The 17953-nt window shown below is 35.0% G+C and overlaps 1 protein-coding gene across 5 annotated transcripts in view; it reads left to right on the forward strand.

The window, feature by feature from the left end:
* The window catches only part of Stil (STIL centriolar assembly protein), a 63908-nt gene that overhangs the window by 40351 nt on the left and 5604 nt on the right, over positions 1-17953 (forward strand). For all 5 annotated transcript variants that reach the window (XM_074080198.1, XM_074080200.1, XM_020184006.2 and 2 more), the window contains 2 exons: positions 4267-4420; positions 7783-8014. In XM_074080198.1, coding sequence (XP_073936299.1) covers positions 4267-4420; positions 7783-8014 — 386 coding nt within the window. The remainder of the gene's footprint in view (positions 1-4266; positions 4421-7782; positions 8015-17953) is intronic.

Consider the following 17953-nt stretch of genomic DNA (forward strand, 5'->3'; position numbering starts at 1 on the left):
ATCAGATCACATCACTCTTCCTTAATCCTCCAAAGTTTTTTCATTGCAAGTAAAATAAAATCCAAATTTCTAACTTTGGTCCTTTGTGATTTGACTTCCTTCTCCCTCTACCAACTCCTCTCTTACATCCTTTTCCATGTTAGCTTCATTTCAAATACAGTGTTTTGCTTTTTGTTCTTGAACATGACAGAACATGTTCTCATGCTCACTGTTCCCTTTGCCGGAAATATTCTGGTTCTTATTATTGCTAGTTTTGTCACGTCATTCACACCTAATTACATGGTTGGCTTTTGTTTTGTTGTTATTGCTAATCCTCCTTTCTGCAATAGAAAGTAGCTCTAAAAAGGGAATAGTACTTGACATGTAATAGTTGCTTACTATATAGTTCATTACGTGAATGAAAATGAATTAAAATGATGGCCAGAAAGGTTATAATACTTTGTTTTTTGTTGCATCCTGAAGATTGAACTCTACTACTTGAGCCACATCCCCAACCCTTTTAGACAAGGTGCAGGGAGCATCTTTCTTTCTTGGTCGGATGTCTGTGCTTTGTGCTTGCAAAGCAGACCATCTACCACTTGAGCCTCGCCTCCAGTCTATTTTTACTCTGGTTATTTTAGAGATGCGGGGGTGGAGGGAGTATGGGCAGGTGGTGTCTCATGAACTGTTTGCCCAGACTGGCCTCTAACTGCAGTCCTCTACATCTCAGCCTCCCAAGTAGCTAGGATTACAGGCATGAGCCACCAGCATCTGACATCCTTTGTTTTTAACAAAGATAATTAAGTCTCTGTTTTATTATTTATTTATTTATTCAGTGCTGGGGATTGAACCCAGGACCTTACATGCTAATAAGCAAGTGCTCTGCCAATGGGCTGCATCCCCCAGCCCATGTTATACCAATTTAATACCTTATGACCATTTTCCTACCTGTATCAAACACTTAAGTTATCAATCTTATCAATAGAAACTTTTGTATTTATTATAAGTAACATTGATTATTTGTGGCCATTTATATTCCTTTGATAAACTGTGTATCATCGAAACATTTTGTATCTAGTCCTTTTCTAGTTGATTTATAAGAGCTCATATGTTAAAGAAATTGGTTCTTTATAATAAATATGGCATTTTTTAGTTTACCTTAAATATTTGCCTTTTAACCACTTGTTTTATACAGAATAATCTAGTTATAGTTAAATTTACTAGCCATTTTCTTTCTGGGTTTTGTATTATGTTTAGAAAGTCTTAAGATTATAAAAAATTTACTCTTCCCTTTCCCTCAGAGATTATATTTATTGCTTCTATTTTATTTTGGTATATGGGATAAGATATTTTTTCTTTTTAATAAGATGGCCAACCCATATATTTATTGAATAGTACATATATTTGTTAATGATTTACAAATGCATCTTTTGTCATAATGAAAATATGTGTTTACATCTATTCCAGCATCAGTACCATTTAATTTAATTACTATAGCTTTATAATATACAGTTGACCTTTCATATCCAAGGGTTTCCAATCTGCATTCAACCAAGTGCAGATGGAAAATAATTTGAAAAGAAAAAATTGCTCCAGTACTGAACATGTGCAGACTTTTTTCTTTTATTCCATAAACAATACAACATCTATTTGTGTAACATTTACATTGTATTAGATATTATAAGTAATCTAGAAGTGATTTAAAGTATATGTGTTATGTGCAAATACCACACCTTCACCTTCATACCTTTTTACTTTTCCTTTCTTGATTTGGATATATAATACAAGCTGACCTTGAGCCCACTGTCCTTCAGTCTCCAAAGTGCTAGGACTATAGGACTGTGCCTCCACACCCAGCTAAATTCCACACCTATATTTAAAAGACTTGAATTGGAAACCTATGGGTTTGGTACCTGGGGGGATCCTGGAACCAATCCTTCATGGATACCAAGTGATATGGTATTTTAAAGTTCTAACTTGAGGAGAAGAAGTTGGAAAACACTAAAACAAAAGATCCTTGAAACTTCCAAAAAAAAAAAAGAAAGGATACTAGCTCACTCTAGTGATCAATGTATTAAAGTATTAAAAGCTAAGCAGGCTGGGCGCCAGTGGCTCACACCTGTAACCTTAGCTACTCAGGAAACACATCAGGAGGATTGCAGTTTGAAGCCAGCATGAGACCCTATCTTGAAAAACCCTTCACAAAAATAGGAGTGGTGGAGTAGCTCAAGGTGAAGGCCCTGGGTTCAAGCCCCAGTACTGCAAAAAAAAAAAAAAAAAATGCTAAGCAGAACAGTGGTGCACACTTGTCATACCAGCAGAAGAGGCTGAAGCAAGAGGATTCTAAGTTTGAAGCCAGCCTGGACAATATAGTGAGATTCTATCTGACAATAATAATAATTTAAAAATATAAATAAAGGTAATAAGAAGGAAAAAATATTTTTTCTGTCTTTGGTAGTGCTGAGGTTCAAACCCAAGACCTCACTTAGAACTCAAGTGCTTCACCACTGAGCTACATTCCCAGCCAAGCAAATACATATTTAAAGCATACTAGCTGATTAATTTTAGAACCTGAATGTATATAATAAGTCTTTCATTGAGTGTTTCCTCTATGATTTTTTCATCTGTAAAATAGGAGAAATGATCAGTATAATCTACAAATCTACATTTGAAGGTTAAATGAGTTTATTATAAAGTGCTCAATGTAGGACCTAGCTTTGGAAGTACTCAACGAGTTACAACTATTTTATTCATCTCTTTCAGTTCTCATAACATCCTTAGTTTTAGGTGATATTGAAGCTTAAATGGTTAAATAACTTCTCCAAGATACTATAAATACTTATGCCTTTTTTTTGGTGGGGGGGTTGTACTAGAATTTGAGGTCAGGGCTTCATGATTGCTATGCAGGCAACTCTTCCACTTGAGTAACACCGCCAGCTATGTATGCTGTTTTTTAGTTTTTTGGATTTTTTTTTTTTATGGTGATGGTGGTACTGGGGTTTGAACTCAGGACTTTGCACATGCTACATGTGCTGTTTTATTTTTAGTTTATATTTCTATTGAGCTAAATAATTTATTGATGGTACTCATTAATCTATTAAAATCAATTAGTAGATAAGCACAGTAGTACCATTTATAGGGAAATAGAAAATCACCATATTTAAAAGGGAGGCTCCTCTACTTCAGTATATACTAAGAGAAATAATATGTCCTCCCAAAACCCTGTATGTAAATGTCCATAGCAACAATAGTTCAAATTGTAAATAACCCAATTGTCTATCAACTGATGAATGGATAAACACAATGTGACATACAGACAATGGAATTAAAAGTATTGACAAATACTATGATATGGTTAAACCTTGAAAACATTATGTTAATTGATAAAAGCCAGACACAAAGCTTGGTTGTTTATATGAAATGTCCAGAGTAGACAAACTCACATAGACAATATATTAGTAGTTGCCAGGGCCTGGGGAGAAGGATGATGGAGAGGGACTACAAGCAGTTATTGAGTCTTTGGGGGTTTGATGATGTTTTGAATTCATAGAGGTGATGGCTGCCCATTTTGTGAATATAATAAAAACTACTGAATTACTAGTAGTGAATACTATGATGTATAAATTACATCTCAATTTTAAAAGGAGAAGGGGTGGCTTTTGGTGTTTTAACCTCACTTCTGCTACTTGTTAGTTTTGTGGTGTGGACAAGTAATTTAACTTTCCTGTGACTCAAGTTTTTTAATCTTTTTAAAGGCAGTATATTCTTCATGGGGTTGTTGTGAAAATCATACATAAAAGCTTGTAGTATAATGTCTTGCAAGTAAGCACTCAACAAGTTTTAGCTATTACTTAATATTTCCAGTTTTAACATGGCTAAATGGGCAGTTCTGATTAACCTTTGTAAGAAGAATCCTGTTCAGTATTTGGTACATTGAGTCAGAGTATACCGCCATTCTTTCTTGACTGAGAAGTGAAGTAGAAATAAAATGTTGATGTATTAACATTCAGCCTTTTCTACACAAGTGTCAATTTATGAACACTAATCTAACCACCTTTATGATTCACTTTTAAATTTATACCCAGTTTTAAGATCTTCTTAACTAAATTATAATGCTTTTTCCTACACTGATTAAGTTTCATGGTACAATCTAATCGTAATGTGAGAAAGTATCATTAAAAGTCAGCTCTTTATAACTGGGGCACTTTGTAATTTGCTATTAAACTCTGTGACCAGTTTTGTTGATTATTTTACTGTCAGCTTAAAGTATGTTTTTAACTGATACAGATTCAGCGTTTATTGGAAGCACAGTCTCTGAAGCCTGGCTCGCCTAAGACAACCACTCTTGAAGATGCAAGACAAATGGAGCTGGTTTCCACGGAAGCACAGTCTTCCCCTGGCTTGCACTTGAGAAAAAGTGTAAGCATTGCTGTGAGCACAGGTAACTTCAACTTTTCTTTCCATTTGTAGGATTTTTAAAAAATGTTTTCAATATCTGCTTTGTGTATTTTTGTACTGAAATTGGAAGCCAATACAATAGAAACAAAACTAACGTGAGGAGAGATACTATTTAAGTCTTTCTGTAATTTTACTCTTTATGAAATGAAACTACACCTGAAAACAGATATAAAACTTCATAATACATTGTTTTTATTACTTTTCTAGGTTGAGTCCAGTTCTAAAAAGAGAATTGTCTGTGGTTTGAGGGGTCAGGGAGAGTTTTCATCAATGCAGTGTTACTGAGTCTGGGCCTTGAAGGGTATGTAGTATTATTGCAGTACATGGAATTGAGGGATGGAAAACAGATCAGGTGGAGAAAATAGTATGGGCTCAATAAGAAAACACATGGCTCTGAGTTGTAACTGTGTTAATGATAACAATGAAGAGGAGGGCTGAGTGTGGTGTTACATGCCTGTAATTCCAGCTACTGAGGAGGCATAGATAAGAGGATCTGGTTCAAGGTCAACCTAGGCAAAAAGTTTTCGGACCTTATCTAAAAAGCTATCTAAAAGCAAAAGCACATGGCTCAAGTGATAGAATGCTTGCCTAACAAGTACAAGACTTTTTTTTTCTTTTTCTTTTTCTCTTCTTTTTTTTTTGCAGTACTGGACTATGAACTCAAGGCCTTTGCTTGCTCTGCCATTGCTAACTAATTAAATGTAGCAGTTAAATTAAAGTGAAGACTGAAAAGTTACTTCAACTGAAACAATGTGATATCCCAGGTTGGATCCTGGAACACAAAAGGGATATTAGTGAGAAAATTGGTGAAAAAAAAAAAAAAAGCCCAGCACTTAATTAATAATCTAGTATACCAATGTTGGCTTCTTGATTTTGACAAATGTATATTGGTAATGTAAGATGTTAACATCAGAGGAAACTAGGTAAGGGGTATATAGAAACTCTAGTCTTTACTTAAATCTGGAATGATTCCACAATTAAGAATTAATTTATTAAGAATAAAAATAGAAGTTACTCTAGCATTTTAAGCTTGTATAATAGGGTGGGAGATAGCATTAGAAAGAAGGAGCCAAGTTAGAGAAGTAGAGGAGAGACATGAAATCAGTCTATAAATATGTAGAGATTAAGCTACTTTGGGAAATAAAATAGAGATACTTAATGTCAGAAGAATAAGAGCACACATGGGTTGATGCCAAGGACTTCCAAAAGTAACACGATTTGAAGCTACAGAATAAAAAATAGAGAAAGTAAAGGAGCAAAACATTTCTGTATTTTTTGAAACAATTTTCTAAGCTATCATGTAGAGGGGAACAGGATGGAAGGAAGCAAGAGCCACACACATATTTTTGAGTCAGACTCAGGTATTATTTAGTGTTATTTAAAACCCTTTGGGTATAAGTAACATATCACTTACTTTTAACTAATATAAGCAAGGAAAAGAAATTTCCTGGAAAGATTGGGGATGTTTCATGGAAACCAAGACTAAGAATGGAGCTGGACTTTAGGAAAAAAATAGAATTAGAAACTAGACTACCATTAGCACTACCCAGTTATTCTACATGACTGTCACTCAATTCTGTCTGCAGCCTGGCTTTTCACTGCTTTACATTTCAATTTTGGCTGAACCAGAGTTTGTATTATGTAATTTCCAGTTTCAAATTGCAGAGAACTCCAATGGCCTAAATCAGATTAGTCTTTAATCCCTACTTCAGAGGTAAGGAGGTTGAGAAACATAGGAATTTATGTGTTGGAGTCTCCCACCATTGTGGATTGCAAAAGTGACAATTCTCAGGGAAACTGTCTGTGGTGGTGGTGATGGTAAAGGAGCTTGTGAGTATTATAGGCTAAGTAAACATATCAAAAAGTGTGCTATTCTGTGCTCTCTTATAAGATTTTGTGTTTACTGTGTTATAGTTGCTTATCATCAGCATCCATCTCTAGACTATAAACTTTTGCGATCTGGACATTTGCTTCTTCAGCTTTGTATCTCTTATTCACACATTGAAACATAATGTCTGCTGAACAAATGACAATCAAAGTCATTCACATTTAAACTGATATTCTTAGATTTTTTTGAAACAAGTTTTCAAACAAGTAAGAATTCATTTAAAAACTTCAGCACTGGAGGTGTTGCTCAGATGGTAGAGCATCTGCTTAAGAAAGAAGTGTGAGGTCCTGAGTTCACATCCCAGTACCCCCAAAACCAAACAACATATGTATTATTAGGCATGTATTTAAAAATCAAATGCTTCCCTAACTTTATGGGCCACTTGCATGTATTTTTGGATCTTTTTTCATACATTATTTGCTTACATTTTATTTTCTATTTTTACCTGGTCTCATCATTTCTTTGACATCATAGGTTTGATGTACTAGCTTTACCTTTTCCCAACACTCATAATAAATACATTTACAAAACATAAAATATTTGTTTGCATACTACCCAAATAATCTTTTGTACTATCTGCATTCTGCAATTTAGGAAATGTTACTACATATATTGGTTTAAAGAAATGGTTAAAACCAAAAAGTTTCTACTTTGGTGATCTACTTGGATGGTTTTATGAATAGTAATAAAAGCAATATTTAGCTTTGCATTCACTGTTTTTCACTATATATATATATATATATTTATTTATTTATTTATTTTTTTTTTTTTGGAGCCATGCCCTCAGTGCTTTTTGCTTTTTGCTTTATTTTCCCTATCAGGTCTTACAGTTTTTGCCCCAGGCAAAATTGTAACTGGTATGATAGACTCATGCCACCACGTTCACAGTTTACTGGTTGAGATGGGGGTCTCAACTTTTTTTTTCCCAGGCTGGCCTTGAACCTTGATCTTCTTGATCTCTGCCTCCTGAGTAGCTGGGACTATAAGGAGCAGCCACCATGCCTGGCTCTAATATAATACCCTAAATATTTCTTTTAAGGATCAAAACCAGAGAACCTAGGGATTTGTATTTTGAATAGTCTCTCCTGGTTTTTGTTCTGTTTTATTTATTTTGAGACAAGGTCTTGCTATATTGCCACAGCTGGACTTGAATTCTCAATCCTCCTGCTTCAGCTTCCTGAGTGCTGGGGTTACAAATGTGTGCCATCATGCCTGGCTATCAGAATATAGAGTCATTCCTTAAAGAAGCAAGGCCCAGAATGTCCTCTTTTCCTCTGCCCCCAGTTTTCTGTCTTTCTGCCTTTCACCTACTTCTTTGTGGCATTTCTAAGGAAGTGTAATCTAAAAACAGTTACAAGTAATTGTGTTAAGATAATATTGCTGGTCTTAACAACTTTTGCATTTTTATTTTTGTAGTTGAATATGTTTCTGTGTCTGTTAAATCATTTAACCTCCAGGTGCTAGCTTATTTTGGAATGCAGCTGATGATGATCAAGAGCCCGACTCTCTGTTGAAGCAAGATGATACCAAAATTTCCAGTGAAGACATGAATTTCTCTGTTGATATTAATAATGAAGTCACAAGTCCTCCAGGTAGTGCATCTTCATTAAAAGCCATTGATATCCCCAGTTTTGAAGAGAGCAACATTGTTGTGGAAGAAGAATTTAATCAGCTCCTTTCTAAATCCAAGTAAGCAGTCTTTGATTAAATGTTTTATCCGACTATCTTCCTTTTTAAAAATTGTATTGTTAATTGACAGCTAATAATTGTTTATGGGGTAGAGTGTGGTTTTAATTTGTTTAAATATCTACAGTATGGAATGATTAAATCAGGCTGAGAAACTAATTCAGGACCTCACACACTTAAGTATGTTGAAAATACTTAAAATCTATACCTTACAAGTTTGAAATATACCATGTGTTATTATTATAGTCATCATTCTATACAAATATGTTTTAATTCTAATATTTTGGTCTTCTAATTTAGAAACTATTTGTTTTCTAAATGATATTTTCATCGCATGGTATCAGTGTAACTGACAATTCTGAGGCTCCTAGACCTATTCACAAATGTTAGTTATTGGATACATTAACAGTCTGAATGAATCAGAATACCTGAAGAAAAAACTTCAAAATTACATATATATGAGTATTTTGAGAGATGCAACCTCATATTTCATATTTATGAAATATTACCAGAGATTTGCTTCAAAATAATCTAGTGAGAGATGAAATGGTTAAGGGTATAAATGAAACAAAATTTGTTAAGAGTTGGTAACTTTTGAAACAGATTTTGTATGGTGGCTTGTTAAACAGTTTTCACTTATATTTGAAATTTTCTATTAAAAAACTAAGGAGTCCAGGCTGAGTGGTGCATACCTGTAATTCCAGCATGTGGGAGGCAGAGGCAAAGGATCTCAAGTTTGTGGTCAGCCTGAGCTACATAATGAGACGTCTCAAAAAATCAAAACCAAAACAAACAAACAAATAAAAATTTAAAAAAAGGATTCCAAAGTAATTCAGATCCTCAGTAAATTTGGAAACAAATTAACAAATACTCTTTGAGCTTCTGGTGTGTGCTACCACAGATGTAGGCATCAGAGATCAAGCAGTATGTTAAGCAAGGCTCCTAATTTTGTGGAACTTAACCACAAAAGCATCAAAAATCATATAATTTCATGTGACAGTTAACTCTGAAGGAAATAAAATGATCAAATGGAGTATAACTGGGATGGTAGCGTGAGTGTGACATGTGATATATTAAGTAGGGTAGTAGGGTAGTAAAGGAAGCCTCTAGGCTGACATTTGAGCAGTGACATAAATGGTGGAAGGAATGAGTTATGACATTATCTTTAGGAGGTGTGTTCTGGGTAAAGGGGATGGCAAGTTATAAAGATGCTGAGGTGTGTATAAGCTTGAAAATTCCAGAAACAGAAAAGCCAGTGTGGCTGGACATAATGACTGATTGAGAGAATGTAGAACATAACATTAGGGAGTGAAGCAAGAGCCAAATTATATAGGACTTTATAGGATGTAGAAAGGAGTTTTTAATTTATTCCATGTTCATTAAATCCAAAGGAAGATTTAAACAATGGAATGGTTTTGAAGGCTCTAGTACTTGTTTTGTAGAGAACTAAAGGATGTTAAGAGTAGAAGTTGGAGCTGGGTGCCAGTGGCTCACGCCTGTAATCCTAGCTACTCAGGAAGCAGGGATCAGGAGGATTTAGGTTCAAAGCCAGCCCAAGCAAATAGTTCTAGAGACCCTATCTCGAAAAAACCCTTCACAAAAAAGGGCTGATAGAGTGGCTCAAGGTGTAGGGCCTGAGTTCAAACCCCAGTACTGCCCACCCCACCCCCACAAAAAAGAGTAGAAGTTGGGAGTTAGGGGCACCTGTCTGGCAAGTACAAGGCAAACCTCAGTACTGCTTCCCCCTCCTCCCCCACCCCCAAAAGTTAGGAGACCAAGTGAGATGAAGGAACCTTGGACTTGTAATAGAAGTTGTGGGAGGGGTCAGATGTTATATAAATTTTGAAGGTAAGAAAAGAAAAGTAGGAGTAAAATACCTTAGGTAATATCACATGAAACATATAAAGAGGTAAACTTGGAACAGACAGTTGATTACTTTTAATATCAGCCTTGTGATAATAATTGACATTGTAACTTTTTCTGACTACAATAATGGTTAAAACAATAAACATGCCCCTACAAAAAACTAGAGAGAAACACTTATCTTCTTTCAGAATAGTATCTGTTTAATTATATAATTCAATTATATACTCATTGAACATACCACAGTATGTTGAAAAGATGTTTTGTGTATATCTTCTCAGCTAGGTTGAGTTCCTACAGGGGAGTGATCATTTTCATTTCTATAGCTTTAGAACTTGACCCAATGTCTGGTTCCCCATGTTAGCTTTTGATAAATGTTCATTGACAGGAAGAACAATTTCTGGTGAGTCCCAGGGTAGGTCCATGTTTTATTTGGCTTTATTTTATTTTTTGTGGTGTTGGGGATAGAAGCCTGTCCTCACACATGATAAGCAAGTGCTCAATGACTAACTATATCCTCAGCTCCTCGTTTTATTTGGAGTAATTACAGAAACTGAAAACAAAAAAGAATAAACTGTGATTTATTCTATTTGCCTCGATTTTGTAAAATGCAAAATACTTTTATGAATAGAATTATGGAGTTTTCAAGTTAGAACTTTAAAAATCTCCAGTCCTTTGGTGTTTTTTAACTTCAGAAACAGATCTGAGTTAACTGATAGAATGAAGTTAATTGCTCTTTCAGAGCTATTAATCAGCTTTATTTATTCCAACATGTAACTAGATGTAAATCTGGTCATTTGTTCAGCATAATGTATTGATTTGTATTGAATACTATCTCCCAGCTGTATGTGGCAATGCATGTCTATAATCCCAGCACTAGAGAGGCTCAGGTAGGAGGATCATGAATTTGAGGCCAGCCTGGGCTACATAGTGAGACAGTTTCAACAAAAACAGGTCTGGTGAAGTGGCTCAAGTGGTAAAGTTCCTGCCTAGCAAGCATAAGGCCCTGAGTTCAAACCCCAGTACTGCCAAAAAAAAAGTAAGTGTCTGTTTTGATGCTTCTCTACGCTTCTCCCAAACGTATAAACATATGGTCTAAACAGTGGTTCCCACTGTTGAGTATTCATAGTTTCACTTAGCTACCTTGGCTCCCAGTCCCCTTTGAATAGTGTTGCTTAATCAGACTTTCTGATGTTGAAGCAGTCTGTGAAAGATAAGTTTATTTGCCTTGAAGCTTAATTAGTTATTGATTGCTTTTTCCTAATGGACTATAATGGAATGTGGTATTTATAGAGACTTTCTTTAAATTTTTTTAAGAGGCCATGCTTTGAACATACCTAATAATACTTGACATATTAGAATCATTTTTTTAATCTTAAATCTTTTGAGGTTTGAAACCTTTAATATTTTAGTTATATTCCTTTTCAGCTTTTGTTTTTACTTGCTAGATTAGACACTAAGACAGGTATTTTTAAATCCTTGAGCACACAGTGTAGCAGAGTGATTTTGAGCATAGCCTCTGATTTCAGACTGCCAGGATTGGAATCATAGCAGTATGATCATGGACAGGTCTCATGATCTCTTGTTGACTATTTTCTCATCTATAAAATGGGAATAATAAAAGTACCTATTTCATAAGATTGTTGTGAGTATTAAATGAGTTAAATTTGTAAAACAGTTAGAAAAGTGCTTTATTACCTGTCGTTAGCTTTTTGTCACTATGAAAAATGCCTGAGAGAGGCCAGGTGCAGTGGCTTATGCCTGTAACCCCAGCTACTTGGAAATTCGAAGATTAGAGAGGATTGAGGTTCCAGGTCAGCCCAGGGAAAAAAGTTAGCAAGACTGCATCTCAGCAAAGAAGCTAGGTAGGGTAGTACCATACCTGTAATTGTAGCTATATGGGAGATATATGCAGGAGGATCTTGATCCAGGACCACCTGAACAGAAATGAGGGACCCTATGAAAAGTAATTAAGCAAAAAAAGCCTGGGGGTGTGGCTCAAGTGCTAGCATGAGGCCCTCAGTTTACAAAAAAAAGCTTGAGAGAAACAGTTTAAAGGATTTATTTTGGCTTATAGTTCAGAGCTTTTAGTCCATAGTTGGCTGACTCCATTCCTGGTAGGCCTATGGTAAGACTAAAACATAGCAGAAGGGTATGGCAGAGCAGAGCTGCTCACCTCATGGCAGTCGGGGAGTGGAGGAAGAGTAAGCCTGAGCTAGCAAGCTTCCTCTTTCTTTCCATTTTCTTCTATCAGGCCTATTGGATGATGCCACCCACATTCAGGGCAGGTCTTTTCCCCTCAGTTGCTGTTGCACATGCCATTCATCCCCAATAATGCCCTCAGACATACCCAGAAATGTGCTTTACTAATCTCCTAGCATTTCTCAATCCAATCAAGTTGGCAGTTAGTATTAATCATCATAGTACCTAATTAATATTATTTTGCTGAAGATTAAAGAAGGTAAACTTGGTACCTGACATGGGCCCTCCTTAAAGTGTTCTGGGCTGACGATATGGCTCAAGCAGTAGAGTACATGCTTTGCAAACTCAAAGCCCTGAGTTCAAACCCCAGTCCCATCAAAATAAAAAATAAATAAAAACCAAAGTGTTTTGTAAATGTTTGGGTAATAAAATTCATGCTCATTGCAAATGATATTTTGAAAAGCTATAATATCTCAGAAGGCTGAGTTTTGCTGCTGTGTTTGAGAATCTGGGTGTTTTTAAAGTGAGATTGGTTAATATGGTGAAGATAAAGACCCAATCTGATGTCTAAGGTACAGGGGAAGGCAGTAGTAGATGAAAACTAACAATTATGAATTGCCCACTATGTATAATTGGTACTGTGCTAGGCCCAGTATCTCTACTAATCTTCTCTCATTTTCTTCAACCCAGGGAAGTATATGTTGTTTTCCCTGTTTTACACATAAGGGAACTGAGAGATAAATTTGCCTAAACCATGAAGAACATACAGATAGCTGTAATACAAATGAACACCAACATAAAGAAAAAAAAAAGGCAGAAATGGGGGTTGAAATAAGCAAGAAAATATATCCAGTTAGAGTTTAGAACAAAATCATAGAAGAAGCTTACTTTTGAAATGCTCTGTCATCTACCCTTGAAGGATAAATAGGATTTTTTAATGTGTTTTGTTTTGTGACATGGTTTCACCTTGTAGCCCAGTCTGGCCTGAACTCAAATTCCTCCTGCCTCAGCCTTCCATGTGCTAGTATTACAGGCATGCACCATCACACCTAGCTTTGGAATTACTTTTTTATACTTTTTATTTTGAATTTTTAGATCTATGGAAAAATAGTAGTTCGTCACTTTTCCTGTTGCTAACATCTTACATAATCATAGCAGAATTTCAAAATCAGGACTTAACATTGGCACAATAATGTAAACTAAACTGCAAACTCTTTATTGTATTCCATTTTTCAAATGTTCCAGGATCCAAAATAGGAACCCACAGTGATGTAGTAGTTATATGTCCCTAATTCAATCTGTGATAACCTTCCATTCTTTCCTTGTCTTTCATAACCTTAATACCAAGTGCTGGTCAGTTGTTTTGTAGAATGTTTCTTAATTTAGAGTTAGCTTATACTTTTTCCATTGAATTGAGGTTTTGTAATTTTGGGGAGTACTTATAGAAGAGGTATTGTGGCCTTTTCCATGCATGATGTCAGTGGGTTCATGTCACTTATCTTATTAATGTTGCTCACTCAGTAAAAATGATACCTGCCGGTTCTCTACACCATAAAGCTGGATTTTTCCCTAGTAGTAAATAAACCCCTCAGGGAGATACTGCAGATACCCTCTTCATAAGCTTTTCTCACTGATTTTAGCATCCATCTGTGGATCTTGCCTGCTGCGGTTACTACTGTAATATTTGCCTAGTAATGATTTTTATTTTCTTCATTCTTTCCGCATTTATAATTTGGGGTTCTTCTGTAAGAAAAAGTTCATTTTCCTCTATTTATTCATTTATTCTTATTAGAAAGGACTCTATTATTTATTTTACTCTTTGAGTTACAGTCCAATAGTATCATTATTTCATTGCTTAAGTCATTCCAGTTTTGGAACTTTTAGAAGTTCTTTTAGATTGGCTTTTGTTTACTTTGGACAAGCCCCTATTCTTTTTTTTTTTGAACACATCCTATTTTCTGGTACTACAAGATATTAAGATGTTCCTGGTTCATCTTGTATTTTCCCTGCCCCAGCCTAGAAACAACCACAGAAATCAGGAACACTAGTATAAGAGAAAAGTATTTAGAAACCAAAATCTGAGTACTCAGTGCACTCATTACTACTGTTATATCTATGTGTCCAGGGTCATTTTAGCCCGCAGGGGTTTATATACACAAAACACATGTACACACATGACCCATGCATACTTACAATCTTTATTTGTAGATGTATCTATGTATATATAAAAATCCCTAACTTCACAAGTGATTATCCAATACCAGTCCAACCCCTCCTTATTTATGGCTTTGTTTTCCAATGTTGAGAAACATGACTCTCATTGCATATGCTGTACTTATTTTATTCAATTCTAGTGTATACATACATTAGTTCAGAACTGCTAAGAATTTTGAAACATATTTAGTAGATAGTGTATATTTGTGCACAGTTCTTTTTGTCTTTAGTTTTATAATAACTGATCAAATACTGTTTTCTGGAGTTGACAGGGTCTCCTTGTATAGCCCAGGCTGGCCTCTAACTTGTGATCCTCCTGCCTCTACCTCCTCAGTGCTGAGAATGAGTATTCACCATCACACCTGGCCCTCCGGAGTTATTTAGATTAGTTCTTTTCTTCTCAGTTTCTTTCAGTATGATTATGTTGTTTGCAATGCCATTTGTAAAATGGCGTCTGTAGATATTTATATTCCATTATGAGTCCCTCGTATTCTGGTTGCTTTTATTTACTTTGGAGGTATGTGAAACACTGACGTTCTAAGAGATCAAACTATAAAAAGATATGTACTCAGAGAGAAGTTGCTCTCTTCTTATTCCTACTCCTGTATTCCCAAATCCCCCTACTCCCACCAGTCTCTTTTAGGTAGCAAATACCTTTAGTTTCTGGTTTATTCTTTCTGTATTCTTTTCTCACTTATGTCTTCTTTTTTACATGAAGTATAAAACAGTGGCCTACTATAGGTACTCTTTTGAGCTTGGCTTTTTTCACTTAATGGTAAACTTGAAAATCATTCTAATCAATTCCTAGAGATCTTCCATATCCCCCCTCCCTTTTTTTTTATTTAAATAACTGCACTGTACTCTATTGAGTGGTTGTGTCATAGTTTAATCAGCCACTTTATTAATGAAGATTTGCATTATCTACACTATTTTGCAATTACACATAGTGCTACATTGACTTACTTTGTACATGTGTGTATTTGAATTGTTTTAGAAATGGGAATTCCTGCATTTAAAGTCAAATGCACAAAATATATATATATATATATTTTTTTTAAGGTAATGCCAAATTTCCTTTCAGAAGGTTGTGTCAGTTTGCATTCTAACCAGCAACATATGAGAGTACTTCTCCACAACCACACCAATAGAATATATTTCCTTTTTTTTTTTTTTTTTCAAAGTTTCTTACCAAGCTGACAGGTGACACATGGTATTACAAGTGTTTTAGTTTTCAGTTTTAGTTTAAACACTCAATTGAGGGTCATTTTGACATCTTTATGAATTGTCTTTTTCTGTCTTTTAACATTTTTCCATATGCTTTTAGGTCTTTTGCATCTCAATTTTAAAGTCTTTTTATGTTAGAGATGTATGTGAGCTTTTGTGGCATGTATTGCAAGTATTTTCTCCCAGTTTTTGTGGGGTTTTTTTCCCATATGAATTTACTATTTTTATGTAGTCAAACATATTGATCTTTTTTAAAAATTATATCTTGATTGGTGTTTTATAAAGATTCAATTCAGCTAATATTTATTGAGCTTATCATTGTACCAAACATATGCTTTGGAACTTCATATCTAGTTAAAAATTAAACAATGTAGAAAAATTGGACCTAACCTAAGAGGAGGTTTGGTTAGAAAATCATTCCATGTCTGTAAAATGAAATACTATATAATGATTAGAAACTTGTTTTAAAGACTACTTAATGAAATGGGAAGATATTCATAATACTAGACTTTTAAAACAATTGCTAAAGTTATGATATGGCATAGCTTTTCAAAGAAAATCTGTAGGAAAATTTATAGATGAAAATTCTATAAAATGTTACCAGTAGTTGTCTATAGTTTTTAAATTAGCCTTGACTTTTATTTTCTTCATGCTTGGTGTAAGTTGGAGTAGGTTAGTTACCTAACCTTGTTATTCAATTTCTTCATCTGTCAGATGGGAATAATATATAATGCCTAACGGGTTTTTGGGTAGAGATAATCAAATGATGTACCCGAAATCATGCCTGGCCCATAATAACAGTTCTAACTACTGTTTATTATTATTACTTTTCTCTGTTTTCTTCCTTCCTTTCCTTCTCCCTTCCCCTTCTTCCTCTCCTTCCTCTTCTCCCCTCCCTCTTCCCTTTTTCCTTTTCTTTTTCTTTTCCCTTTCCTTTCCAACAGGGTCAAGATATCTACCCCAGACTGGCCTCAAACTCAAGATTCTCCTCCTTCCTCTTCCTGAGTGCTGGAATTTACAGGCATGAGCCACCATGCCCAGTGACTTTTCTCTATTTTCTACAATAGCCACAGATTGCTGTTCTAACAAAAAATATATACTGTTTGTTTGTTTGGTGCTAGGGATCATACTCTGGGCCTTTTGCATGCTGGGCAAAATACTCTACAACTGCTACATCCCTAGCCCCCCAGCCTCAAGAAATAGATTTTTTTACTTATTTATATACATGTATGGATATATTACAATGAAACCCCATTGTACAATTAATATACTCTAATAAAGATATTTTTAAACAAGAAATATGTGTTTAATGCTACTTTTCTAGTTACTTAAAAATACATTTTTTTAAATTTTGGGGTTTGTTTTTGTTTTGTTTTGTTTGGCACTAGGGCTTGAACTCAGGGCCTTACACTTGGAAGGCAGGCATTCTACCACTTGAGCCACTCCACCAGCCTTTTTTTAAATTTTGAAGGTAATAAATGCTCATTGCATAAAATTGAAAAAATACACAAACATATAGAAGAAAAGAAATACCACCAGTGTATATAAATGGCACCTTTTGAGGTTTATTTATTTTTTGGTGGTACTAGGGTTTTAATTCTGGGCCTTGTGCTTGCTAACAGGCCCTCTTCTTGAGCCACATCCCAGTTGAACTTTCATTTGACAAGGATCTTTTTTTTTTTTTTTTTGGGGGGGCAACTTGGCTGTTTCCATAACTTGGCTATTGTGAATAGTGCTGCAATAAACATGGGTGTGAAGTTGCCTTTGGAATAACCTGAGTTACATTTCTTTGGCTATATCCCTAGGAGTGGTATTGCTGGATCATATGGCAGATCTATGTTTAGTTTTTAAGGAAGCCTCCATATTGTTTCCCAAAGTGGTTGTACTAGCTTATATTCCCACCAGCAGTGTAGGAGGTTTCTTTTTTCCCCACATCTTCACCAAAATTTGTTGCTATTGATGTTTTTGTTGATGGCTATTCTAATAGGAGTGAGGTGGAATCTTAGTGTAGTTTTTTTTTTTTTTCATTTTTCTTTTATTATTCATATGTGCTAGGTTCTTTTTTTTCTTTTTGTTGGTGGCACTGGGGTTTGAACTCAGGGCCTTATGCTTGCTAGGCAGGTGTTCTTACTGCTCAAGCCACTCCGCCAGCCCAATAAGGATCTTTTCTATTATTGAAACTTGGAAGTGAGCAAATAATACATTAAAATTTTTTAGATACTTTAAATGTTTTCATGGCATCTAGTTCAGAGACAACAACAGGTTTTTCATTCTTCAAAGAAAATCATCTTAAATCCTTCAAAGAAAATTGTCTTAAATGTATTATAAATAACATAACTTTTAAAGGTACTATATGCAGCCTATCAAGATGATATGTTTATATCACTAAGAGCTGAAAATATAAACCAGTTGCTGCTCGAGTCTTACCTGTTTCTTCCA

The sequence above is a fragment of the Castor canadensis genome, chromosome 7, assembly GCF_047511655.1.
Source record: "Castor canadensis chromosome 7, mCasCan1.hap1v2, whole genome shotgun sequence".
Lineage (NCBI taxonomy): Eukaryota > Metazoa > Chordata > Mammalia > Rodentia > Castoridae > Castor > Castor canadensis.